At 43.7% G+C, this 26,301-nt stretch overlaps 1 protein-coding gene across 1 annotated transcript in view; it reads left to right on the forward strand.

The window, feature by feature from the left end:
* Positions 1–11,753: 11,753 nt before the first annotated feature.
* Positions 11,754–26,301, forward strand: part of LOC117267476 (cysteine-rich motor neuron 1 protein) — a 44,085-nt gene continuing 29,537 nt past the window's right edge. Inside the window, exons 1-3 of the mRNA XM_033643407.2 lie at positions 11,754–12,541; positions 17,468–17,629; positions 17,925–18,098. Of these exons, the coding sequence (XP_033499298.2) occupies positions 12,244–12,541; positions 17,468–17,629; positions 17,925–18,098 (634 nt within the window). The 5' untranslated portion in view covers positions 11,754–12,243. The remainder of the gene's footprint in view (positions 12,542–17,467; positions 17,630–17,924; positions 18,099–26,301) is intronic.

The following is a 26,301-nucleotide window of genomic DNA, read 5'->3' on the forward strand; positions in this document are numbered from 1 at the left end:
TTCACTCTAAAAACGTTTCATGGGGTTAGTGGATAATGCTTAAAGAAGTTTTTTTGGCTTAAAAAAATATATGTTTGTCTCATTAAAATGTTTTAGTCAGTTAACTTATTTTACTTATTTTAAGAAATTGGTCAAAATCAAAAACATTTTTGTCACCTTTGAGTAGGAATTTTAAAAAATCTGAATATCTTAAATAAAATAATTTGACCACTAATGTCATCACAACTTTTGGATAAATATCAAATTGGTTTAACTTAATTAAGCTTTTTGAGGACAAAGCAAATCATGTTGGTTGTACTAAACTAACTGAGTTTGTCAGACTATAAAATACACAATTAAGTAGTTGGAACTACTTAAAAAGATGCATGCAAATTGATACCTTCATTTTTCGTCTGGCCTTTTTTTTTGCTGTTGTTGTTGAACCAATAGCTTCTGTTTTAGAGTGTTATAAGCCAAGAAGTGTGGTCAGGTTACAAAGTAAACAGAGCTTTAAATATCTTATTCCATAAATGACTTTACAAGTATTCTTAATTTCTCCTAAATTATCATTTTCTTTTATCACAGTTTACATATTGTTTTCATAGCAAAGAAAACAGTAAGGTCGCATCAAGCATTTTGGGTGTCAAACACTTCATTTCCTGCCTTCTGATGAAAGTTTCTGCTCCATTTTGTGCGTTCTCTGCATCAATTTCTGTTGGAAATGTCCTTTATTTCATCAAAATAAAAGTCCTGCACATGTTCTAATTATTGAGGGGATGTGTGTCCCCTGTGCCCCCCACCCCGCAAATCTCCGCCTATGCCTTACACTGTAGACACTGTAATTTTTCTATTAATCCATTCAGAGGCTGCAGAGTGTAGAAAAAAAGTTCTGTTTGATCCTATTTGACTGTACACCTGCCTCATAGTCTCGCTGACCTCAGCCAGACAGGTCAGCTGTCGTAGCTGTTGTTGAGCCCCACACTGAATCAGATCAGAGGCAGCTGACAGATCACCGTCTAGACAAAGAGCAGACCCCTTCCTAGTATTGTTTGTTGGAGGTTGGACTGGTGAGAGAAAAACAGGAAGAGTGTGTGACTAAGCCAGTAAAAACCAAGGCCTGGGAGGAATAAGGGCTTCCTGTCTTTAGATGTTTCCTCTCACACGTGACTTGACTGGCGGGCAGGCAGCATTATCATCAAGTTAATATTACCTGTGATAAAAAGGGCTGAGACAAAATGGGACAAGAGGAACCTCCAGTTACACTGCACTGCCTATATTCTACCACACGATGGCAGCACTACATAAGGAAGAAAGGGTCATTTTAATAAGTTGTCTCTGGCCCTCAAGCTCACACCTTTCAAATCCTTTCTCTCTCAAATTCAAATGTGTTTTATAGGTTTCATTAATTTAGTACAGTATTGTAAAGCAGGATGTATATTTTTAATTGGGTCGCCCTGTTTTTTAGATACAACAGGGAATGATGGGAGAGACAGATGGGGAATGACATGTAACAGAGGTATCAGACATTGCAGTGATGACCATGTGGGTCATTATCGAGAAGGAACAGTCTGACATTTTGGAGAAACGATATTCTTATTTGTTTTCATGGAAAGATTCAGATGAGAAGATTGCTACCACTGTCATTTTCGTATGGTAAATGCACAGCTTAAGCCAGCAACCAGTTAGCTTACCTTAGCATACAGTCTGGATACACTCGGAAGCAAAAGAGAAAGCGGGAAGTTGAAGCAGAGGGCAAAGCTTTCGATTTGCTGGACCATCTATGTCCCAACCCTCACCTATGGTCACAAGCACTGGGTAATGACGGAAAGAATGAGGTCACTGGTACAAGCAGCCGAAATGAGTTTTCTCCGTAAGGTGGCTGGGCTCAGCCTTAGAGATAGGATAAGGAGTTCAGACATCCGGAAGGAGCTCGGAGTGGAGCCGCTGCTCCTTCGCATCAAAAGGGGTCGGTTAAGGTGGTACGGGCATCTGATCAGGATGCCTCCTGGGTGCCTCCCATTGGAGGTGTTCCAGACACTTCCCACTGGTAGGATTACATATCTCGTCTGGCCTGGGAATGCTTCAGGGTCCCCTAGGAGGAGCTGGAAAGCATTGTTGGAGAGAGGGACGTCTGGAATGCTTTGCTCAGCCCTACGACCAAGCTTCGGATAAGCGGTTGAAAATGGATGGATGGATACAGTAGGAAACAGCTAGCCTGCCTCTGTCCAAAGGAAAAGGAATCCAACAAGCTGAACAGCTTTGCAGAAACACTGATTTGTGATGTGAAACAGCTTTATTCAGTGCTTTTACCAATTTAAATCAAGTGGTCCGTTTGTTTTGGAGCGGAAGAGACGTCAACGAATAATTCAGCTTCTATATCCTACATACTACTCCTTCAAGGAAAAGTCTATTAGAAAATGGCCTTTCCACTTTCACCCTTACCATTAGGTCACATTTTAAGCAATTTGCATCTCTGACGTGTGTTTTATCAAGTAAACATAAAGTGTAAAGTATTTACACAGAGCCTTATCCCTCATTTGACCTGGATCCACTTTCCACTTTTCTTTCGCCCATGTGATTGCAAGCACACACATGCCGGCTATGATAATGATGTCAGCCCGTTGCTTCACCTTCATAAAGGTCAGAGAACTCATACATTTCTCACATTCTTGCTCCCCGCGCCTCTTCTTCCCCCCACGAAGACAGGAGTAAATCTGTGTCCCAGACATAACATTAAGCAGTGATCATTTTCCCCTCACAAGGTGGTTGTTTCACCTCAATGTTTGAGTTAGTGGCACTGTAATTATGTCAGAATTTACAGCTGAAACACAGGTTGTGACATTCCTCTGCCAGCTGGAGATCTGCCTGTAAATCTGGCACCTTTACCTGAGGATCCTCCCCTCGAAGCCCACAGAAACCTCCAGAACCTTCTATGTAAAGTCACTGGTGTGTGTGTGTCTGTGTGTGTGTACGTGCAGAATGAGCCAAGGATTTAATATGATTTAATAAAATTGATGGACTGCAAAGAGATAGAGTAAATTACATCTTTATTATTCATAAGAATTCTCTTTAGCTTGATTGATTTTTATTAAATGAACACACTAATTGTTGAAGATAATGAGTTGACATCTAGTGAGTGAAGTGTAATCAGATTACTTACTTTTTTTTGCTCATTTTCTTGATTCTGTCAAGACAGGAAAGTGTATGATTTAGTTGCTCTAAATTCTCAATGGGTAAAAAAAGAGAAGAATAGACAGACGACATCTGAGGAGAGAAACAGGGATGCAACCTTCTCCACCAAGGAAGAGCCAAAGGTTAAGATGGTTGGAAGACAGTAACCGTGATGACACGTGGACCTACTCATAGAGGACAAAGTTAACACAGATATCCTTATCAGAGTAGAAGCAAAGTCGTAAATGTCTTAAATGTAGTGTATTTTAAAACTTTTTAATGGCTGCTGATAGAATTTCTGTAAAAACCTTTGATTCTCAACACTGAAACAAGAATTTTGAACCAGGCTTTATCCAATTTCCAGATTTCTGTTCTGGAAATGTTAGCAATTTAGCACATTGTCAATTAGATAATGCCTTATTTGCACAGCTTAAAATAACATTTCAGAAAATTTGTAACACAAAAAATGATTGTCTTAATGTAAGAAATCCGCTGTGGAAGTTTCTACCAGTTAAAAGTTTTACCCTAGTCACCTGTAATGTCTCCCCATTGCTCCCTTGGAAGTTGGTGGAAACCAAAATGGAGCTAAAAGGACAGTAAATATTTACATCTATGGCCAGAAAGATGACTCCACAGTGTTGCCAAAGATTCTTCTCTGCTAAATGTTTGAATAAGCAACTATCTGCTCACACATCTGCTAAACAACAACAACTTTATAAGGTGATAATATGTCACAGATTAGTGCACTGCCCCCAAGTGGACAAATTATCAGGTAATGAGGGTTTACAATAACTTTGGACAAATAGACGATCGGCTCCTCTCCCTCTGGAAATCATTTAAACTGTGTTACAATGACATCACACAATAAAATGCCTTCAGACAGTTTAGAAGTACAAGGTCATGTCAGTACATGTCCAACACAATGAGCTACATAAGGCGTGTGAAGCTTTTACCAGGCACATTGGAACTTGTATGTGAGAACCACATGAACACTACATAAGCACAAGATAGTTTCAGTTCATCGACATGACAAATGTCTCCAGCTACCACCCACTGAAAGTAGTATATGACCAGGTAGAAAATCTGGGTTACAGCCTCGCCCTCTACTCATTTACTGTAACCGTAGACCTTCTGAGGCTCGCTTGTTGAATTCTCTCAATGATCAAAAGTATGAAAGGGAAGATAACATCAGGCAGGTGTTGTGGGAATGGGACACAGGGGTTCTTTTAGGTTCCAATCCACTGAGGAATTCATCATCTTCACATAGATTTTCAGATTAAAACTTCTGAGAGGTCCACTTAACGGTCCGCCAGAGCACGACAGAGCTGAGCAAGTCTGCCACTTCTAATTGTCAAACAAGCTGGTGGCAATTCGCTCCGCAAGGTCACAGGATCTCACGGTAGAAAGGGATGGAGGGAGAATGTGAGGCCCAGAGCTGGGCATAATCTGCAGCCAGAGGATCTGAGCCATGACTGTAGGAAGGGTCTGAGGCTGAGTCATAATGACTCCTGATGCCAATCGAACCCAGAAACCTCATGTGTCATTACAGCGCTTTTAGAAAGTGTTGATGTTGTTGGTAACAGCAGATGTTGTAAGTCGACACTGTGTGTGGTGTAGAGCTTAGAGTTATTTTATTAGTACTGAAAGCTGGCTTACACTTTGTTACTTTATCCACGAGTGATACGTGCTCCTCACAAAACAGTGTTTACAGCCACACTAGCTGTTCTCTGAGGCTGTACTTGTACATCATGTACATGTTGATCTTTAGCAAAAACAATGATTATTATGTTAACCACCTTAGTTAGGCCTGTTATTAACTATTTTTGGATTTATCTATCACCAAAGTACTAGACAAACTAAAATTTTGACCTAGTCGTCAGAAGAAAATGCTGGTATTGTACATTTCTGCAAACCATGAATATGTAATATTTGCATGTTCCATACAAGTTTCTGAAGTGACACAACAGAAAAGCTGACGTTGGGAGGTACAGGGGATGGTGGATGGTCTGTCACAGAGGCGAGATGCCTGTCAAGCTGCAGACCACTGATTGAGACCAACACACAACACCAGTTGTTTTTTAGTGAACCATTGCTGTTTTCAGTGGCTTTTTGGGCACCAAATGTGAGTATTTTTAGGGTCTGTTGTTGTGTTTCCTGTGGCTTTTTCGCTCCAATATGTGAATGTTTTTAGCGACGTGTCATTGTTTTTCCAGTAGGGATGGTACCATGAAAAGTGATTGTTTTTTTACAGAGCCACTGCTGTGTTTTTTATGATAGTGGCACAAGATATTGAGTATAGCCTTAGTTCAGGACACAATGTCAAGCTCAGCTCATGTCCCAGCTACATCAGCTGATCTCAAACTGCCCAGTCAAGTGATGAACCAACTGATTGGTGGAAGGGAGTCAGCTGATTGATCACATGATCCCTGTCTATGCAATCAATTGGCAAATCTCATTCAGGGCGTCCCTATTTAAACTGCTCTGGCTTGCCTACTGTTGCTGCTTCCTCTGCAAGCTGCTTTGCAACCTGCCTCCACCCAGCTCCTCCTTTTGATGTTGTGTCTGACTTATCAATGTCATATCTGTTTGTCATTGATGCTGCTCTGTTCTGTTCCCAGGGTTTTTTTTTGCTGCTGCTCTCTCTGCCTTAGGCTTGCCACGTAAGCACATGGACAGGCAGGGAAGTTTGCTCCCTCTGCCTTAGGCCTTCCATGTAGGCACATGGAAGGGCAGGGAGGTGCTTCAAATGGAAATAAAGTTTTCTTTGACTAAAGTCGTCCTGATTGAAATGTTTTTTTTGTTGTTTTTTTTTACCAAGACGCACCTGCATTTTCACCAGGAGAGTGCCACAGCTTTTTAACTGAGATATCACCGCATGTTCTGTGGGAATAGTCCCATGAAAAGCAGTTGTTTTTTACTGAGACACTGTTGTGTTTTCTGCCAGGATAGTGGCACAAAAAGTGATTTGTTTCTAAGCAAGATATCTCTGTATTTCCAGTGAGGAGTGTGCCCCCAAAACTGGGTCTTTTAAGCTAAAATATGATATTTTCTTAATCACAACCAAGTGTTTTTGTGCCTTAACCTTACCACATCTTAACCACAGTGTTGGTTCAGTGTATCTGCTACATATACACATGCAAGTGTAACGTGTCCATGATTTCCAAAAACATAATGCATAATAAGTTTTTTTACTGCCTATTGGGTTGCTTAACGGGGCTATCCAAGAAGTTCCAAAAGTTGTTGCACACCTTCTCTTAAGGGGAACATGAATGTCTGTAGCAAATTTCATGGAAATCCATCCAATAATTATCAAGACATTTGACACTAAATCAGAACTGTCATGGCAGCGCTGATGGAAAAGTGGGGAATCACCAAAGTCATTCAGACACACCGTCTAGGAACCATAAATATCTGTATAAAATGTGGAGCCAATCCATCTCATAGATGTTTAGATATTTCATAGAATATGTCTGTAGGCCTTATCCTCTGGGTACCATGAATGTCTGTAGTGGATTTCAGAGTAACTCATCAAATAGTTGTTGAGAAGAGTCGATCAAACCCAAGTATTTGTGACATGTAACTTGTCCAATCACGTCTCATCTGCTTTGCCCTCCTCGTGAAAACAACTTAGAAAACGCTTATATTACCTCACACAACAGTGATTTACATGTCATGCTGAGGATGCACCACTTGCTAGATGACCGTGCATCTGCTTAGATGTATGTCCTCTCCCCATTACCTCACAGAAAACAGCCAGTTCACAGACTACAAAGACAAAGTGGAGTGCCTAACCCTCAGGGCTAGTTGAACCCACTGAACCCTTTAACGTCCAAGCAGGACTTCTCAGAGCCAGAATAAGAAAGGGGGAGGCTTGTAGTTTTGTATCACTGCTGCTGTGATGACTCTGGGGGGCTATCCGAGACACAGAGAAGAAGACAGCAGGAGACCTGACGGTGTCAAAACACATTATTATAGTCCCCGCATGGAAAACAGCAACTGGACCAGACCTCACAGAGAGAAAGAAAAAACACAGCCTGAGGAGCAGCACAGAGGCAAAAGAGAAAGAGTCAAGGACAGAGGAAAAGAGAGGCCATAGAAAGAGAGGAGGACAGCATGATAAGGAAATTCTGTTTAGTGTTTTTGTAAACTAGACCTGGGAATCAGCTCCGATCTCCTGCAAGATGAGTTACTCTTTCTGTTGGAGTCCTCTGACTGTTTCCAAACCTCTTGTACAGAGGTCCAAACAAATGAAGAGTGCAAAGAGAGAAACAAAAGCACTCGTGAGTCCCTATGGATGTCAGTAATGGAAAAGAGAAGTAACCATCTCTGTCGATTGTTACCTCAATAGACTGTGTTCATTTCAACAGAAATCATTGTGCTGTTAATCTTTTTTGGCTTATATTCTCATGTGTTTTGCTTTGTTCACACCTTTTTGTCACGTATCTCGTGTTCTTTTTTCATATTTTGGCTGCTTGTATAAAAAAACAGATGATCTCATCCCTTCTGAGTTTGAAACAGGCCATTCATTAGTCTTTGTGTTGCTTAGCCTCCACGCTAAATGCTCCATATTTCCGCAATTTAGTAGATGTCTGAACAGCTTTGAAACTCTTTCAACTGTCAGTACGCATTGCCATTATACAACCGCTCCTCACCACTGCCCCCACCCCTTGTCCTGGATCTGCAAAGTATGCTTCAGTCCAGCACCATGTGCTCACAGATAAGCTAAGCAAGGGCGATAACCAGCACTGTACACTGATCCTCAGGGGAAATATCCCGGAGCACATCCTGGGGACTTGTAATCAGGTGTGCCGCACGCTGTCCACTCGACACACGCTCAACACTCCATATCACACTCCACATTCGGCCCCGTGTCACGCTCAGCCCTGTATTGCTGCTGCCAGATAGCTCACCTACAAACCATCATTCACACCCATCTACATCCCAGAAACACCTCCTCAGCATCAGCCTGATGCCTCCACAGCAGGCGGGTGTAAATCAGCTGCCTGTGGAGTGGATGGATGAGAAGCAACAGGGGTGGATGACAGAGAGAGGTCATCTAATCTCTGGAACAGATCCCATACTAAGGCCCCTCAATATTATGGGGTCAGGGATGATTACGCCCAGGGACTTCAGGGTAGGAAAACCTGGTGCCGCTACTGCTGTATTTTCCCAGAGATCTGTGACTCAGAACATCATTAGCACACATACACTACTGTAATTCAGGCCCTGCAAAACGCCCTTCACTGCCCCACCGTCTCCCCCTGTTTGCTCCATTCAGAGACTCGCAGGCACATGGTGTAGCAGATTTTGCTCTGGTTTTTGTGAACATGGCACTCAACTGATTTGATTAGCTTTGTTAGGGCCTAATTCTGCACTTATTTGAAATCAACAACAAGGCATAAATGATGGATAATGTCACTGTGGTGTTTGACGCCAGCCTTGACAATAGAGAAGTTTTCCAAACGCCAAATTCATGCAACATTTGACACAGAGCATATGCACAGGGTGAGTTTAATTAGGGCGTATTCCAGTTTGGTCCCATGCTTTGCATTGTTGATTGCTGCCCCTGTTACCCATCTGAGAGAAAAATGCCTCCTTTATGATTCCCAAGAGTGTTTGTATATCTAATTACTAGTACAGATAGATCGACTGAGAGGCAGAGGGTGTTGTGGTGACCTTCAACTTGGCAAAAACAAACCTCTGGTCCATGATAGCAGGATGAGGGGTCTCTGAGAGTAGCCAGCTGGCCCTATTTGAAAGCCCATCACCCAGGCAAATAGGTCAGTGCCGCTGGGCCACAATCTCTGCAAGTGAATGGAAACCGAGGCCCTCCAAGGTCCTGGTCTGATCTGTCGTCAACCAGCAGTAGGTGTCCAGCCAGCGGTCAGCAAGTCGGCCCATTTGACAAGAGCTTTAAGGAGGGGACGGAGCGAGGGAGGGTGGAGGGAGAGCTGGAGGACAAGAGCCGAGTTGTGTTGCAAGGGCTGATTATGCGTGCTGCGGGGCTTGTTTCCTGGATGTTGTGTTTGTGTTGGAGCCGGTGGCTCCAGGCAGATGTTGCAAATGAAGGAGGTGCTGTTGTGTGTTGACATTGTGGCGAAAAATCATCCCGGAAGACATCTGATTGGTGTTTGAAGGGGAAATATTTCCCAAATCCCTGGACCATTTTCATATGTTTGATATTTGATATCTGTTACTCTATCATTTACTTTCCAGTCATTCTTATTAGTTGCTCAGAGCTGGCAGTCAGCTTCATCTAAAGCATCACAGTTGACTGGCTCTGAAGACTACATCATCTGTCACCGTGGGAAAATAAATCTGTCTGCTTTGCTCTCGCTCTCTTGTGCAGTAGAAAAAGGGGGACAAGCAGTGGTTTTTTTTAATGTATTGTACTGCTTTCTTTAGGCCTTCAGTGTCTGTGGCACTGACACAATCAGCCCCCAGCTGTGCCCACTGCCCACACACACCATCCATCTGCCAATGTAAGCACACAAACACCGCTTCAACAAACATCAGATGACCTTTTGCCTTTCCAAAGCCACCTGCATACACAATCAGGCTCCTACAAACACAAGCAAGCACACACTCATCCACACACAAATGGTAAAGCTGAGGAATGATATACAGCCTTGATAATGTTTGATTGTGAGGCTTTGACATACTTTATGGCTGTATTGTTGAAGGGAGATAGAGAACAATTAGGAGGCTGGTGACAAGAGCCCAGCTGTAAAATCACTCTGTGACATGAAAGATATGATCTTAATGAGGGAGGGAGTATAGTGACACTGTACTGTGATTGTGTTGCCATAATTTCATATACTTATATTAGGTAAATTACAGTCTAATCATCTTTATTGGTGTATGTGTAAATGATTTAAATCCATAATGTATAACAGCATGACTTAAGAAGGATTGAAGATTGAGTCATCCATGCTTGTCTTAAAAAACCACTGTTTTAAACACTTTTGAATTATGTTAACTACTAAACCCATTTTCAAATAGCTTCTAAAGACACAAAATTGCAGTGATTTACAGAATGTACTGTGTAAGTGGTGCCCCCAGGGGCAGATTATAAGACAATGTGCCCCTGGGCAGAGGTATGCAAAGGGCCTCCCACATCTCCTACACAGAAGCAAGACACTCACACGTTATAGTTAGGGTTAGCCTCTTTTTGTGTCATGGGTTTGCATTTCTCTGTGGTAGTAACTCATCATTTTTTTGGTTTAGTCACTCCGTCATTATTTCATGTCTCTTTGAGGTAATTTTGTGTCATTTTTTGGTCATTTTGTGTCTCCTTGTGATTGTTTTGCAACCTTTCTGTTGTTATTTCATGTCTCTACAGTTCCTTTGCATCTCATTGTGGTCGTCTTGAATCTCTTCCTGGTCAGTATGTGTTCATTTCAGTGACATTTTGCAGTTGAAGGCAAGGGGGCCGCCTCATGGGCTGAAAAATGAAGCCCACACGAAGTGCCAAAAACTGCAGTTCCTTGAATGGCCACTTGAGGCTGGCTCCAAAAGTGAGTCATTCCACATAGACCCCTATGTTAAAATGTCCAACTTTACAGCAGAAATAAACCTGTTTACAGCCTGGTACAAGAATAGTTTTGGTTTCTGTAGCTAATGTCCGTCTTCGTAACAGCTGTACAGGGGTTGAATTTTTAAATAACTCACCACTCAGTATTCATTCATTCATTTTCCGTAACCGCTTATCCTGTTGGGGGTCACAGAGGTGCTGGAGCCTATCCCAGCTGATGATGGGCAAGAGGCAGGGTACACCCGGGACAGGTTGCCGGACTATTTCAGGGCTCAGAAACACTCACATTCACACCTACAGCCAATTTAGAGTCACCAATTAACCTAACCTGCATGTATTTGGACTGTGGGAGGAAACCGGAGTACCCGGAGATGTTTTAAAAATGCGCAAAGTTACGCATTAGGGCTGGGCTGTCTGCCTATTGTGTTCTCTGCTTCTCAGTCAGATCCACCCCTTGCTCCTACACAACTCCATCCTCTTGCCCAAATATGGTCACTTCCAGCTTCAAAAAAACAAGATAGCAATGGCCGAAATGCCAAACCCGAGGCTTCAAAACAGGAGTCCACAAACCAGTGGGTGACATCACAGTTGCTACATCCATTATTTTTACAATCTATGCCCTGGGCCTGTGTCTATTAAGTGATCCTTCAATGGTGCCACTAGAAAGTTTTCACAAGGGTGGCCAGATGGAGCCACTGAAAATCATTGGGTGGCACACCAAAACCAAAAATCATAAATGAATTGAAAGGATTGCACTTATGCTGCTGAAGTATGTTGACCAGTTGAAAACCATGTCAATAAGAAAGGTTAAGGAATTGCATACTGGTTTTTAAAATAATTAATTATGAAATCAAAATAAAATCCAATCAGTTTTTAACATACAACAGTAATGCAGGTAAAACAAAACAGTGATGTACATAGAGTAATGCTGGTACAACTGCTGCCAAGGGGGGCAGCAAGGGGCAGCAGTTGCCCCTCCCTTGGGGCGCCACTGAATATGACGCAGAAAAGCAAAACGCAACTTGCACTCAGCGCATTCAAAGTTGCATCATTGCGCAACACATAGAGAAGTTACAGAGCAGGGCTACATCAGTTTCAAATCCTCCCTCCTTTCGCTCCTTGTGACTGGTCGGTGCCTGTGTCAGTCAGGGGGAGGGGTGCACCGCTAATTTCTATATGCCTGTATGTCAATTTAAGAGTCAGATTGCGTTCTCGTGCGTCGCTGTCAGTACCAGCAGCGAGCCTCTCTGGACGTCCACTGCCTCTGTGTGGGATTTCTACATGTTACTTAATCAGATGAGACGCTCGAGACGCGCGTCTACCTGCCCACAGTGAACCTTTGGATACTGCTGCCACTTCCACTTGAGTCTCGTGGTGTTTTTTGCTCTGGAGCTGAGCTGCTGTGTGTTAAAAAGAGCACGCCCGAGGGGAGACTCATCACTAAACTTTAAAGAAGACTTTGCAACTTTGGAGGTACATGTAGCAGCGAGTTCATGTGGTTTACCATCTGACAGAAGCGGACTATTTCTCTGGGAAACTTAATTAAAAAAAAAAAAAACATGTTCAGCAAGTGCTCCGTTGTGTTATTGAATGTCCTTTTTCTGGTACGTGCGCTCGCGGCTCATGAGTGCACACCGTGTAATCTCCGGACTTGTCCCGTCAAAGCCTCGCACGGCTGCGAGGGTGGCCGGACCTTGGCCAGGGATCCGTGCGGATGCTGTGACCACTGTGCCCGGCTGGAGTGGGAGCCCTGCGGCGGACAGGACTGGGCGCACGGCTACTGCGCCCTGGGACTGACCTGCGCGTCTGTGAACAAAACAGGAGCAGCCACAATCCCTGAAACGGGAGTATGTAAAGGTGGGAAGTGTCTTTTCTTTATGAAATCATATAACTTGTGTCAGTATCAAGAGACTTAATGTATTCTTGAGTTCTTTAGCAATGTCACAAAGGAGCTGGAGGTGTCAATTAAATTGGTAGACAACCATCCCCTTCCTTTAAGTGGCTTGAGGGCATCACTATTCACATGTCAGTTAAGTCCTGACTGCAGTGACTGTGTCAGTGTTTACCTTGTCTCTGGCTGCCTGCAGCAGCTCCCCAGGTCTGAGGGGCTCTTGACTGCCAGGAGAGGAGTCATGTTCAACTGCTCTTTCTTCCCCTCAAAGCTTCACTCACTCTCAGCTCAGAGGCATGACAATAAGCTTGGCAGCGGTGGTTTGGCACAAGGTTACACTTCAGCTTCAGCAGGCTCTGTTCACTCTGCTTTACAACTCAAAGAGACATTCATAAAAAGGCAGTAAATTGAGATAAGCCAAAAAATGATTGTCTGAATCAGTGTGAGGGCAAAATTGTGGATTACTCATGGCGTGGCCAGTAATAACACACTGTAATTTAATAATAAGCTTCCCCCTTTCTTTTCTGTCTTGTTTACCAGCATGGTGTGTGCCTCAGAGATGTAATGGTTTGACGGCATGATTGCAAAAGTCCCCTGCGGGATAACAGTACTGTACTGTGCTGTTCCTGCCAAGCAGAGCAGGGCTGAGCACGAACATAATAGTTTGTGCTCATTTTACGCACAATTTGAGCAACTTTCTCAACTTCAAAGACATGTGAAGGGTATCGGGTTCCCTACAGTGAGCGAAATAAGTAGCAATGACCTTCCCCTGTGGAACAAATAACCGCTGGGAGTCCCTCCACCTGCACTGTCTCCAGCCTGTTTCAGAACGATTGAAATGGACTGACAGGACTGAAGGAGAGAGTAAGCAGCTTTCAGTGGGTGTCTGGATCCCCTGACCCTGCCCTCCCATCACCTCTCTGTGGGGTGGTCCAAGTCAGGGCTCAAGAAGGGTTTTCCAGTGGTCTTAAGCCCCTAGGCCATCCCAGGAGACTCTGCCACTGATTGTGCCGCATGTACCGGTTAGGCTGTGGCCTGGAGGACATCTCCTCTGCAAATTAACAGCTTTTGAAGAGGCTGGAGACCTAATGGCTCCTGTGATTGAGTCGTGCCTCTGGTCCTGCGGCTCCAGGGACCTCAGAGCACGCTGCTGACCCCCCAAATCCGACGCACGCACACACACAATCCCAATATCCCAGAGGTTTTGAGGTGGGGGTAAATCAACACCTCCTAGTGTGTTTCCAGGGGCCACAGTAGGCAGACTGCTGGAGGCTGATCCCAGATTTCCCTCCTCAAGCTGCAAGAGTCTTAAAGTGATTAGACTCGCAATCAGGAGTAGGGGGTAAATGTTTCCGTTTTCTGATCCCCTGCTTTTCTGCTCACAGTTTTGATTTTCTGGGTGGTCAAAATGTGTCAGTGGAGAGATGGAACAACCCTCCAACACAGGTGAAATGTCGCATATTATTAAATTATTATTAAAGGTATACTCCATGTAATGAGTCTTCACTTAGGTTTATTGAATCAGTTATTGTAGGTAGGAGTGAAAAACTTAGAATCATTGTCACACATTAGTATGGACATTATAGCTGCAGTAGTCATTGAGCTAGTATTTTCCAGACCTGGTTAAATGTTACGTAGGATATTGGTACCTAAATAGACTTAGAAATGTGCTGGAGATTAACTGTTTAATGGGGGAGTGTTTAAATCCAGTCATTGTTCCTATTTAATAGGTATAATAAGCAGAAATAATTGCCTGAACCCCAAGAAATGGTTGTGGCTTTCCAAAAACAATACCTAGAATATTAAAATCAGTTATTCTCATGAAGGAATTTGGCACTTAAACACTGCAGCTGACAAACACAAGTGAATCAAATGCTGCAGTTTTAGGTTGAGTCTGTCAGGTGTCATGTGAGCACACAGGCACCTGCTCCGGTAAAGAGTCATCCGGGTCTTTTACCTTATCATATTTGCTTCAGTGATCAAGTGAAATCATTCAGTTTCTGCAGCTGAATGACTTGTTTTGATGATCTCATTGTAGTCTCGTGCCTGTCCTCCCACACCAATTTTCCCCAAGCTTCAGAAGCACTTAACATACCACGTAACAGAATGTCTGTTTTACAGGGACGCTATGTCCACTGCACTCCTTCGCATGCCTTCTTCTTCTCCCTTCCTCTGGTATTATCTAATGTTTCAAAGACTTCCTTTTTAGCTCGCTATCAGCCAGAGGGCCTCTAGAGGTCAGTTTTCCCATCCTGGCCCTGGATGCCAAGACAAGCAGTCTCAGCCGCTGAGAGAGGAATCCCCCTGGGATGAAGCCATAGACCTTGGCTTGAGTCATGCCAGGCCAGATAATAGATAGCAAGGCCAGACCAGACCAGGGTCACGCTAAAGGGGGGCTAAGATGAGGCAGACCAGCTTAGAACAAACTGGGCTGACCGGGGTCACGCAAAAATTAGTTAAAGAGACAATGTCTTCAGTGTCCAGCCTTTCATTCATTGTTTGGACTTCTGCCTCTTTTTCTACATGCCAGATTTAGCACCCCACACAGACAGGCAAATGAAAATACCCTCCCAGGCACAGGAAAGCCTCGAGATGGAAAAAATGTGGAGCTAAGGATCATTTTAAGGTGAAAGGAAATCACAGGGAAAGTTTTGGTGCGGTTTATTCAAAAGGCTGCTTGTGCTTGGCCAGTCTGGCTGGCCGTCTGGGAGAGCTATTAACGGCACAGGCTGGCTCAGGTTAAAGGTAGTATTACCTTCACCTGTTCCATTGGCTGGAGGTTTATTATAGCCCTCGTGAGCATCTTCCATCACTGAGAAGTCATGCACGTAACCAACCTCAAAGGTACTCCTAAAAAAACACTATATACTCATACCAAAGTGTTTTCTCTCATCATCACTTATGATTGAAGTGTGTGGTGGTGTGTCTATTTGCAGAGACCCTGCCCTCTGCCTGTATTGTCTGGGTTCTTGGGCATAGCGCTCAGGGGAGGTGGGACTACATTAAAAGGTAGCAACCAGGATGTATCCAAGAGGAAGCTACAAAAATCAGGGAAACAGCACAGAATAAAACGCAAATTTAGTGAGGTGAAATGCCAAGTGGACACACTGGGGTTGGCTTTCACTTTCACTTTTGCTGGCGATACTTTGTACAAACACTAGCTGACACTCCTGCCTATTGTATACCTTCAACTTTTGGACAGTGTTTTGCAGCAATGCTTTTTTGCTGCAGTCACATTGATTCACTTCAACAGAGCAGAGTCTTTTTCCCATAGTGTAATATCTGTTTTGAATTAATATGGATCAACATATGTGTTTTATTATGATTTACAGCATCTGAATTCAATTCCTTTCCTGTTATTTGAGTCATCCCATTATTGTTTCTCTAACCCTGAACTGAAAATGAAAATCATTTCATTTTAAGAGGCTTTATTTCAGGTAGGATCACTACAGTAGTTGGGTAAATATACCATGAATTGCCCCTGCTTATATTGGAGAGTTAAACCTTTTCACCTTTTCCCCTGGTGCATTGTAGTGCGTGGCTGTTTGGAGAAGAAAGCCAGAGTATTATGATAAGCTCCAATCACACTTCCACACTGTTGATTGAGGCCCGGGAGCTCAATGCTTTGGAAGAGGTTACTCTGGGTTACAGTTTGTCTCATCCTGTTTACTCTGCTGCTACTCTTAGTGTGCTTGGACAGCTGTGAAGGAGGCTAATTTAAGGGTATAAATATGTGGTTATTCATGCGTGCATGTGAAAGGAACACTATGGGTAATGCGTAAGCTGGGGCGCTTTACTCCCTCGCACATTCCTTCGTATGGCAAAGTTTCATCCAAGTTGGGTAAAGCCTCGAGGTGCCATCTCAGGGGGTGGGGGGGGGCGAGGGAACAATACGTGGGTATGGTGCAAGTGGAGGAGGCGTTCCAGCATCCAGCAGAGATGGGAACCCTGGGAGGGCCCCATGCTGTGGAACAAAAGCAAACAAATGGGCTCAATGGCTGAAGTAGCGTGGCGCGACGAGGGGGGAGGAGGGATGGCAGCCCAGAAATACACTGGTCACTTCAGTAATGGTGGTGCCAGGGCAGTGTGTTGCAACCGAGGCTGTAAGATGCCTAACCCTTCCGCACTTCTGGGGAAACAAATCTCAGTTTCTGGCACATTTTACCTTGTGATTACACTTTATCTGTAACCTTGCCCAATGTCTGTTTATTGCCAGTTAATATGGGTAAAATGGACAAACCAGTCCAAGTGAGAGGTTCATGATCTTTCGTAGAGCTGCCCCCTAAAAGTTGAAGATGTGAAGTCGATATCTAGCTGCAGAGTCAGGACTCTTTGCTTTCACGTTGCTCTCCAGTGTAAATTCATGTTATAACATGAAGTTGTCCTGTTCATTTTGTGAGGATGTCTGGAATAAGTACAGGCAGCTGCTGACCCAGACCCAGGGTCAGTCTGAGTGAGATGGAGGCAGCTGCCTGGAGGAAGAGAGGCTTTGCCCAGTCAGGTTCTGAGACAACGTTATCGTCTACCATCTGCTTAGAAGAAGTGAATTTACAGCTCACAGCAACTTAATATGATGTAGTGGCTTTTGGTTTATATCTAGTGTCAGGAAAAATGGTGTGCGTCTTTGGCGTAGTTAGCATGCATTAGCTTGGAGGGCTAACTTGGCTTGTCTATATTACACAAATGTCACTGACGCCCTGAATGTCCTGTTGAAGCCCGTTCAAAATCGGGCCGTTCAATAAAGTGTTGCTTGATTGTCTGTATGAATAAAAAAAAGGAAAAAATAGTCGAATATTTGTACTGAATTGCCAAATCTGATTCAACTGACAAAATTCTCATTCTGGCACAACCCTAATCTTTCTCAATCCTGTCTTCTTCTCTCCCCCTTGCAGTGCTCCCCGAGCACCCAGAGGCAGGCCTGGAGGACGAGCGCTGTCCCCTGATGACAGGCTGCGACAGAGCTGGAGGTCAGTGTGTGTGTGATGCCCGTCACTCCTGCCTGGGCTCCTTCACCTTCCCAGACCAAGAAACCTGCATGAAGGCGAGCAAGTCAGGTGAGCCCTCTCCTCCCATCACACGGTATGTTGCAACACAGATGCACGCACCGAATTCAAGTCAGAGGGAATAATGCTGTCCATTGAGAGGAGCTAATCCATAACAGATGTGGCTCTGAGGTGACTAATGCTACTTACATATCATAGTGATGACACATGCTAAGACTTTGTGCAGTGGTACCCCACTCACTCTTGAGTGGTGCTGTTGTCTGACTCATTGATGACTGTGGTTTTGTATGTGCGTGTGTGTGTGTGTGTGTGCGTGTTTGTGTGTGTGTCCACGGCTGGTTTTCAGAAGGTCGAAGGCATGAGCACCGGGACAGACACAGAGAGAAGTATGTGGGACCATCCAACCCGGCCTGCATGTTCTCTGGGTGTAACTTGACCGCCGAGGGCTGTGTGTGTGAGTCTCAGAGCTGCCACCACCACTTCGCCTACATCAACCGCAGCCAGTGCCAGGAAGCCGCAGGTAACCTTCAGATGATCTGCGACTGTTACTGACAAACCACACAGCAGCTGACCAATAGCTTCACTCAGCTACAGTTATTTAGTGTTAAGATGTGAGGATTTATACCTGCGTCCGAAATAGATTCTACAACTACAAAGTCACTTTGACAGAATTGTATCATTCATAGTCCTTTCTCAGTATAAACATTGATATGAAGAGTGTCTGCTGATGTTTTTGTCCCTCCACCCCTGAGTGGGACGCAGAATTCCTTATGTCCCAGCTCATTATGTTTGAAAAGAAGCATATAGCCCACGACCAGTGAAAGCCTCATGACTCGAACATTGGGCACCTTTCATTTTAAGCGATGGGATCATTTAAACATCAAGTGTTCCAAACTTGTGTAATTGCACATATCAGTCTACCTGAATATTTGCATTGAGTCAAGGGTGACAGATGAGAATGGCTGAAATCTGGGAGAGGGGAGGTGTGTGTATGTGTGTGTGCACAGTGTTTTGGCTGTGTTAACAAGATGCATGAAGCATTACCCAGAGGTGACAGGTATGTTACAGCCATTTTAAACATCTTTTCAGCAGCTAAGATTGTTTTTCCAATATTTTTATTATAAATTCCTCCTGTAGTGGTGTCTGCATTCTTTGTCATGTGGTTTGAAACAGGTAGAATGACATTGTGATAGCCTAATCAAGGTAACGGATATGTGAAAACACAACAATAATACGCTTGCATTCATTCATTCATCTTCTAACCGCTTCATCCTCTTGAGGGTCGCGGGGGGGCTGGAGCCTATCCCAGCTGACATCGGGCGAGAGGCAGGGTACACCCTGGACATGCCGCCAGACTATCACAGGGCTGACACATAGAGACAAACAACCATTCACACTCACATTCACACCTACGGACAATTTAGAGTTATCAGTTAACCTAGTCCCCAATCTGCATGTCTTTGGACTGTGGGAGGAAGCCAGAGTGCCCGGAGAGAACCCACGCTGACACGGGGAGAACATGCAAACTCCGCACAGAAGGGCTCCCACGCCCGGGATCGAACCGGCAACCCTCTTGCTGTGAGGCGAGAGTGCTAACCACCACACCACCGTGCCGCCCTACGCTTCCATATCTTAGAAAAATTAATTAAAGTGATTTAATCATATTTTCAGGGATTCAGAGAGTGAAAAAAACATTGAGCTACTAATTTATGCAGAGTACTTGATGATTTAATGAAAGCGTTCTCTCATTTGAATTTAGATTCCTCTTTATTCAGGTGACAGCAGCGGCTTGTTGCGTGCATCTCCGTTATGTTATTAATTATTCATGACAATTTGGCAGCGCTCCAAAATACTCAGTATGTTCAGAGCAGCATTTTGCAAATTAGTGTCACCAAGTCAGGTCTCCTCAGCATGTTGGGTCTCACAGCATACAGGCAGCTTTTGTTTTATCTTGTCCAAGGCTTATATCTGTTACTATAATGGTTAATTTTTGGGACAAACAGGACAGGATTTGGGATTTTTTGAGATGTCTGGTCACCCTAATGGAGTCACTGGGAAAGCTCAACTGGCAGATAGTATAATACACGGCACTTCCAATGCTAACGTGCAGAGTGAGGGAAAAGTAAAGGAAAAGAAGGGTGATGTCATGAAAAGAAAACAAGAGGGAAAGATGTCGAGAGTGAAAAAAGAAGGTGTGAATCTGACTGACAGAGAAGCAATAACACAAAAGGTCTTTATTACAAGAGAAGGATTTGCTCAGACTGATGATGGAAGTCCTTAAGGTTTAAATGAAGACAGTGTAAGATGATTGCTTGAAAACAGACAGTCTTGAATGACATGAGAGAATACCAGCATGTGCGTTTACCTCCACTCTCAGCAGTCTCTGTGATTGACACTTCTAAGTGAAAAAAAAAGTTATTGGCACAGAGAATTTAGCTTCCACTTTTGGATCGTGAGGTGTCTGGTAGAAAGACAGGCGCTAACTGGCGGCTGCCTCCTGACTGACACTTGCAAAAATGGGATGGGACTGCCACTGAGTGAACTCGCTGAACTCCCGTGTAAACCTCGTCTTACTGAACAAGCCAGAAAAAACCTTCCTGCAAAACCTGAGGCAAAATGGTCTGGCGCTGTAGTGAACAGATTAAGTCCAAAGCATGTGACTGTGACTGCTTGTGTTTTGATCCACACGTTGCTCTCCTTTGATACTCTCTTCTAAATTCGCCTGCATCTCAGATGAAGAGCAGCTCTTAAGATAGACAAAACGGTGGCTGGCGACGCGCCACCTCAACATATTTGAGATTATTTAGTCTGCGAATAAGACCAAGGTTATTACAGAACATTTGAAGTACAGCTGTGTTCCTGATCGGTAAATCCCACAGGACTTGTGTTCATCAAACATTATATTGTTTACACGTATCATTGTTGAGGTCTAGTGTTACAGTGAAAGATATACTGCCAGTCCTCTGTTTTGTAACTCCCTCATCTGCAAAGCCAAACGGATGACAGTTTAAACTCACACCAGTGAAAACTGTAAACAACATTTTTCAGCAGCTTATGAGTTCTCACTGCAACACACCCACCCTTTCTGATGGCCTCTCATTAAGTAAGAGACCAGGATGTGTGTGTGTCTGTTATGTCTGCAAGTGTACATGTTGAAAGATGCACACATGTGTTTATGTATCATCACATGTGCATGTGTGTGATGAGCCTTTATATGTGAGCATGCGTGTCTGTGTTTGTGCATGCGACTGTGTGTGATAATTATCTTGTTTGTCTAGATGTTCCCGACAGAGATTTCCCTTCGTCTGTCACCAAGACAAGACCGAGACACTGTGGTTAGGATCTTATTCGCTCAGTCCTGTTGGTCTCCACAGAGTCTGCATCCATGAACTGCTTGTTGCCTTTAGACACAAGCAGTTATTAAAAAGTGTTAGCATGCCGTGCTAGTGTGTGACTGTAAATGTGTCCCTGTGAACCTGCTCCAAGGGCGTGAAAGCTCCACTGATTGCACTTCCTGCCAGGGCTGGGCATTATGAATGCTGTAATAAAGTTAAATAAACTAGGGTTACCAGAATGATAAATAAAGTATTGTTGTAATAAAGTTAAATAAACTACAGCTACCATAAAGTTAAATTAAGTACTGTTGTTAAGTTAAACAAATTACAGTTACCATTAAGTTACCGAAAGTACTATTGTAATTAAGTTAAATAAACTGCGGTTAAATAAAGTACTGTTATAATAAAGTTAAATAAACTACGGTTACCGTAAAGTTAGATAAAGTATTGTTATAATGAAGTTAACAAACTACAGTTACCATAAAGTTAAATAAAGTACTGTTATAATAAAGTTAATAAACCACGTTTAGCATTAAGTGAAATAAAGAACTGTTGTAATAAAGTTAAATAAACTATGATTACCATAAAGTTAAATAAAGTACTGTTATAATAAAGTTAAATAAACTACGGTTACCATAAAGTTAGATAAAGTACTGTTATAATGAAATTAAATAAACTACGGTTACCATAAAGTTAAATAAAGTACTGTTATAATAAAGTTAATAAACCACGTTTAGCATTAAGTGAAATAAAGAACTGTTGTAATAAAGTTAAATAAACTATGATTACCATAAAGTTAAATAAAGTACTGTTATAATAAAGTTAAATAAACTACGGTTACCATAAAGTTAGATAAAGTACTGTTATAATGAAATTAAATAAACTACGGTTACCATAAAGTTAAATAAAGTACTGTTATAATGAAGTTAACAAACTACGGTTACCATAAAGTTGAATAAAGTACTGTTATAATGAAGTTAAATAAACTACGGTTACCAGGATGTTAAATAAAGTACTGTTGTACAGCTCTTCAATCCATATATTAATAATATTTGCAAGACACGCTGGTGCTCCATGGTTGGAAAATGTGACTAAATAGTGGTGGTCTGGAGCCCTGCAGATAAAAAACAATCCATGCTTGCTCACACAGTATCACCCAGGAGATAGTAGTCTGGATGGGCGGGAGGAGTGCATGTGACGTATCATGTTTGTGAGTCTTTTTTTCTTTTTGTGTCTATGAGAGGGAGAGAGCCATAGGAGAAAGGTTTATTTTCGATGTTCAAGATACAGTCATTTTATACACCCCGTGGGGAACAAGCCACGATGACTTGAGTGTATTAGATAAATCGCCCATCCCTACTTCACACGCATAGGAGCATTAGAGTAGACTTTACGTCCCAACATCTGTCGGAATGTAGATTCTCTTCTTGAGTAAGCTCACACATGGTAATGGTTTGGCTTCTCACTTTCTCTCTGACTCACTCAGTGGTCTTGTTAGTTCTTCCCTCCCCTGTGACACACTGTGATCTGTTAAAACTCAACATCTCCGCTTCACCACTGTTGGTGCTCAGTCGCCCTAATGTTGCCTCGTGTTGTTTCAGCGGGATCCTGTTCTCTGCTGGTACTCAAGACACTGATGTAATTTGGCTGCAAACATTCAATCAGGAGCAACAGGCGTTTACCCACATGTCAGGGAAAGAGGAAGTGATAAGTGTAAGAGGGGCGGGGGGCAGACGCAGGAAGATAGGAAATCGCAACTGAGGCCAACCATTTTGTTTAAGGTATTTGTGTCTAGTACAGGCCCTGGGGTCTAGGTAGGGTGGTGTTTGGCAATTGTACACTCTCGGATGGTTTACATATTTCATTCATGATAAGGCCCCTAACTGCTATTTTAGAGGAATTCCCCAGTTGTGGCTCACTGACGGGAACGAGCAGCGGCAGTCGCTGCATTTTTGGAAGTGTTTAGGTGATTCATAAAACTGGCATCACTTAATACTAACATGCTCGGAAATAGGGATAGTTGAAAGACCAAGCTATGCAAAAGCAGTCAGATTGTCTACTTAGGGGACAGCTGGGATGAAAGTATCAGGGGGACGATTGCAACAGAGATCTTTTTTGCTCGGAATAGAAAAGTCAGGAGCTTGTGAGGAAGTCAAAGGGAGACAACAGCCCTGATCCGATCAGTTTTACTGGAGGTACAGTAGTGGTACACTGATTTTCTCATTACGTAAGACATACAAACCCGAAGTGGTCTCCATTTTTAAGGTAATGCTTGTTTGTTGAAGACTGCAAGAAGATTATGATCTGTTAGACCTATCCAAATGATCAGTGACGGTTTAAGTTATCATGCTAACCTGTGACAGTTTAAACATCTTACTCACACCCTCAGCTCATTAAAAACCTCGACGAAGGTGATACTAAAAAAAGTACCTGGTACTAACCTCAAATTTTGCCAATGGAAAACCAAAAAAGGTTCCTAGCAAGGTGTTGAGTCAAGCCATGTCAGCACCATGCAATGGAAACGATGCTTGACATGCTCTTGCGGACTATTAATGGAAATAGAATAGAATAAACTTTGTCCCTCATAGGCATGTGGAAGTTCACGAGCGGTTAATCAGACAAGGGAGCGGTGCCCACTATGATGGCATGGCACAGACTGACCTTGCTCCCACAAATCTACTTGCCCACCTATGCCACCCCTGTCCAGCCCCTCTCTGCCCTTGTGAAAGGACCGTTAGTTCTGCTTGGCTGCAGCCTCTTTGTGGCAGAGCTATTACTGGCCGAGCCAGACCGCCGCCGGCTGGCAGGGGTGCGAGACGTCTCAGCGCTGTGTGTTTGTCTGCGGAAGCTATGGCCCCTGTTGTACCCTGCAAGCTGCTGGTTTTCCCAGTGTGTGTGTACTTGTATGAGTGTGAGTAGGGATTTCAAAAAAGGAAACAAAACTCTTGTGTTGCGATTGAGACAAAGAACTTCCCTTAAAGGCATGTTGGGATTGCTGTCAACCCACTCACTCCTCGTGGTCAGCCGCTAACCAAACCAGCCAGTATTAGGCCAGCGGGAAAAGCCAAGACACACACATGAAGACCATTCCTGCATGTCCAGCTCCAACCCTCAGTCCATTCAATAAGTGTAGATCCACAACCCTAGACCCAACCGTAACCATTAAGAAATCAAAGACACCCCCAACTGCGGGCAAAGCCAGCTCCTTCAGTTCTCACACACACATCGCATCCATCACCAGCTATTCTCTTCTCTTTTTCTTTGAAAGGGATCAAATCTAAAATCCATACATAACTCAACTGCCTCTTCTACAATTTGTCTAACAGCTGTCTACACCCCAGGTCTCCATACATTTGCTACAGATGAGGGCTGAGTTATTGAGGAATAGTGGCCGTACACGTGACAAATGTTCAGTTATGTTTCCCAGTGCTTTATGTAAAGTACCCTGGAGCACAGTCAGTTCACTCTTTTCATATGCATTTTGTGCCTGATAAAACGATAGACCATGCATGGTGTTGATTTCTAAGGGACAGGCCCTTCAGCAAGATAGAAGTCCCTCATGCTGTCTGTCAGTGGCCTAATCTTATTGGCCATCTGACGGCAAGGAAAGGGTGTGTCTCAGTGGAATGTGCACATGCTGCTATGTGCTCTTGCTATGCACACACACAAACACATGAAAAATCTACGTGCAAATGCACACCTACATGTGGACATACTCATTACCTCACCCAAACATGCTCATTCACAGCTGCAAGCAGTGTTACTCAGGACACTGAGATCACGTTTTTCATCTGCAAATATTTAGCCAAAGAGCAAGAGAGCAAGGCGTGCAGGCAACAGATGCAGGCCTGCCGGGCCGCTGTGTGCCTACGCGCCGTCTACCTCAAGCTTCTGACGATGGTGTGAAGTTCCCACCAAGTGTTTCTTCCTGGTGACCCCGTCTGTGCCTTTTGGCCCGGACCCCGTCCCAGACCTGCTCCGCGGTCCTCACACATATACACACACACGCTGATGCACACGGTGAACACAGTGCTGACTTTCTCAGCTGTAACTGCTGGTGGGCACTGGGCCAGGCCCCCACAGCTTTACGTGAGAGACGGCCCTGATGTGTCCCTTTTGCTGAGCAACTTTATAAAACCTGAGGACAGACCAGAAACCCACGGAGGGCAGCTGGACTGAGACAGCTTTGTTCTCTGCTGACTTGCTTCCAAAGTCAGCCGGTGAACAGAACTCACATTGTGCGCTTTTTCCATGAGTAAACTCAGGCTGTCAACACAGCCTCCTCTGCCTGGCCGAGCCACTCTGGTTTGGGGGAAAGACTGCGCTCCTTGTACCCGGGCTTACAGAAAAAACCCATTTAGATAGGAGGTGTTTTTTTTCCTCAATGAGCTGCTGAGGTGCCAGAAATATGCTTTGTTACAAAAGAGACCATTCTGTGGTAATGAAGCAATTTCCGTATCCCACCTCTTCCAGACCAGCATCAGGTGTGTGTCTGTGTGTGTATGTTGTCGCAGGGTGTGCATTGAGGTCGAAGGTTTTCAATTCTTTGCAATCTTACAGTCGTACGAGAGCACATGTTGCCTAATCTGCACAGAGAATTTATCAAGCATACCAAATCAGGCCTTTTGTGTTTGTGCAAGCTGGAGTATGGCCACCATTGTGATACGAAGATTGGTTCTGTGGTTGCTGACTCTCTAATTACAGCCATTTATGCTCAGAGATAGAACACAAACAGCGCAGGATAAAATCCATTTGCTGCTGACTTTTTTCCATTCTCTCCGTCTGCCTATTGTGCTTACAAATGTGCCAGCTAGAAAATTATATTAATTGGACCTGCAAGGGTTGGACCATTTCCACGGATGGATACAATTCTATTCATTTAAATGACAATGGTATGTCTGCCAGCTGCTTTTCCCAGCGCACTTTAACCCCAGTCATTATCACAACTGAAGGAGTAATCAGCCTTCTCTGGGGCACATACAATACACAGAAAGTGTTTTTCAGTGCAGAACATTGTGGAGGATCGTCCTAGGGCGTTTTCTATGGCTTTAAACAGTGTGGGTTTTCATATGCAAAACTGGTCTTCAACTGAGCAGCAGCAGACTTCGTTAGACTTTATTGGAAGTAAAACATTCACCAATCAGCGCTTCCAACTGGAGTTTATTTAACTCCAGTTTAGGAATTAGGCCAAAAACCGTTAAAAGGGTTGTAGGCTCCCTTAATTCAGGGGTTTTCCCCCTCATTTTCTATGACACTATTCAGCTACAAAGTTTATCAATGAGAGCTTTGTGGCGGTCCTCACTGTTCCCAGGTTGCTTGAGTAAACAGTACAGTACAGATACCTCACACTCCTGCTCTATTTATCTGGAGCCAGAAAAATTCAACATT

The sequence above is a fragment of the Epinephelus lanceolatus genome, chromosome 15, assembly GCF_041903045.1.
Source record: "Epinephelus lanceolatus isolate andai-2023 chromosome 15, ASM4190304v1, whole genome shotgun sequence".
In the NCBI taxonomy this organism is placed as follows: domain Eukaryota; kingdom Metazoa; phylum Chordata; class Actinopteri; order Perciformes; family Serranidae; genus Epinephelus; species Epinephelus lanceolatus.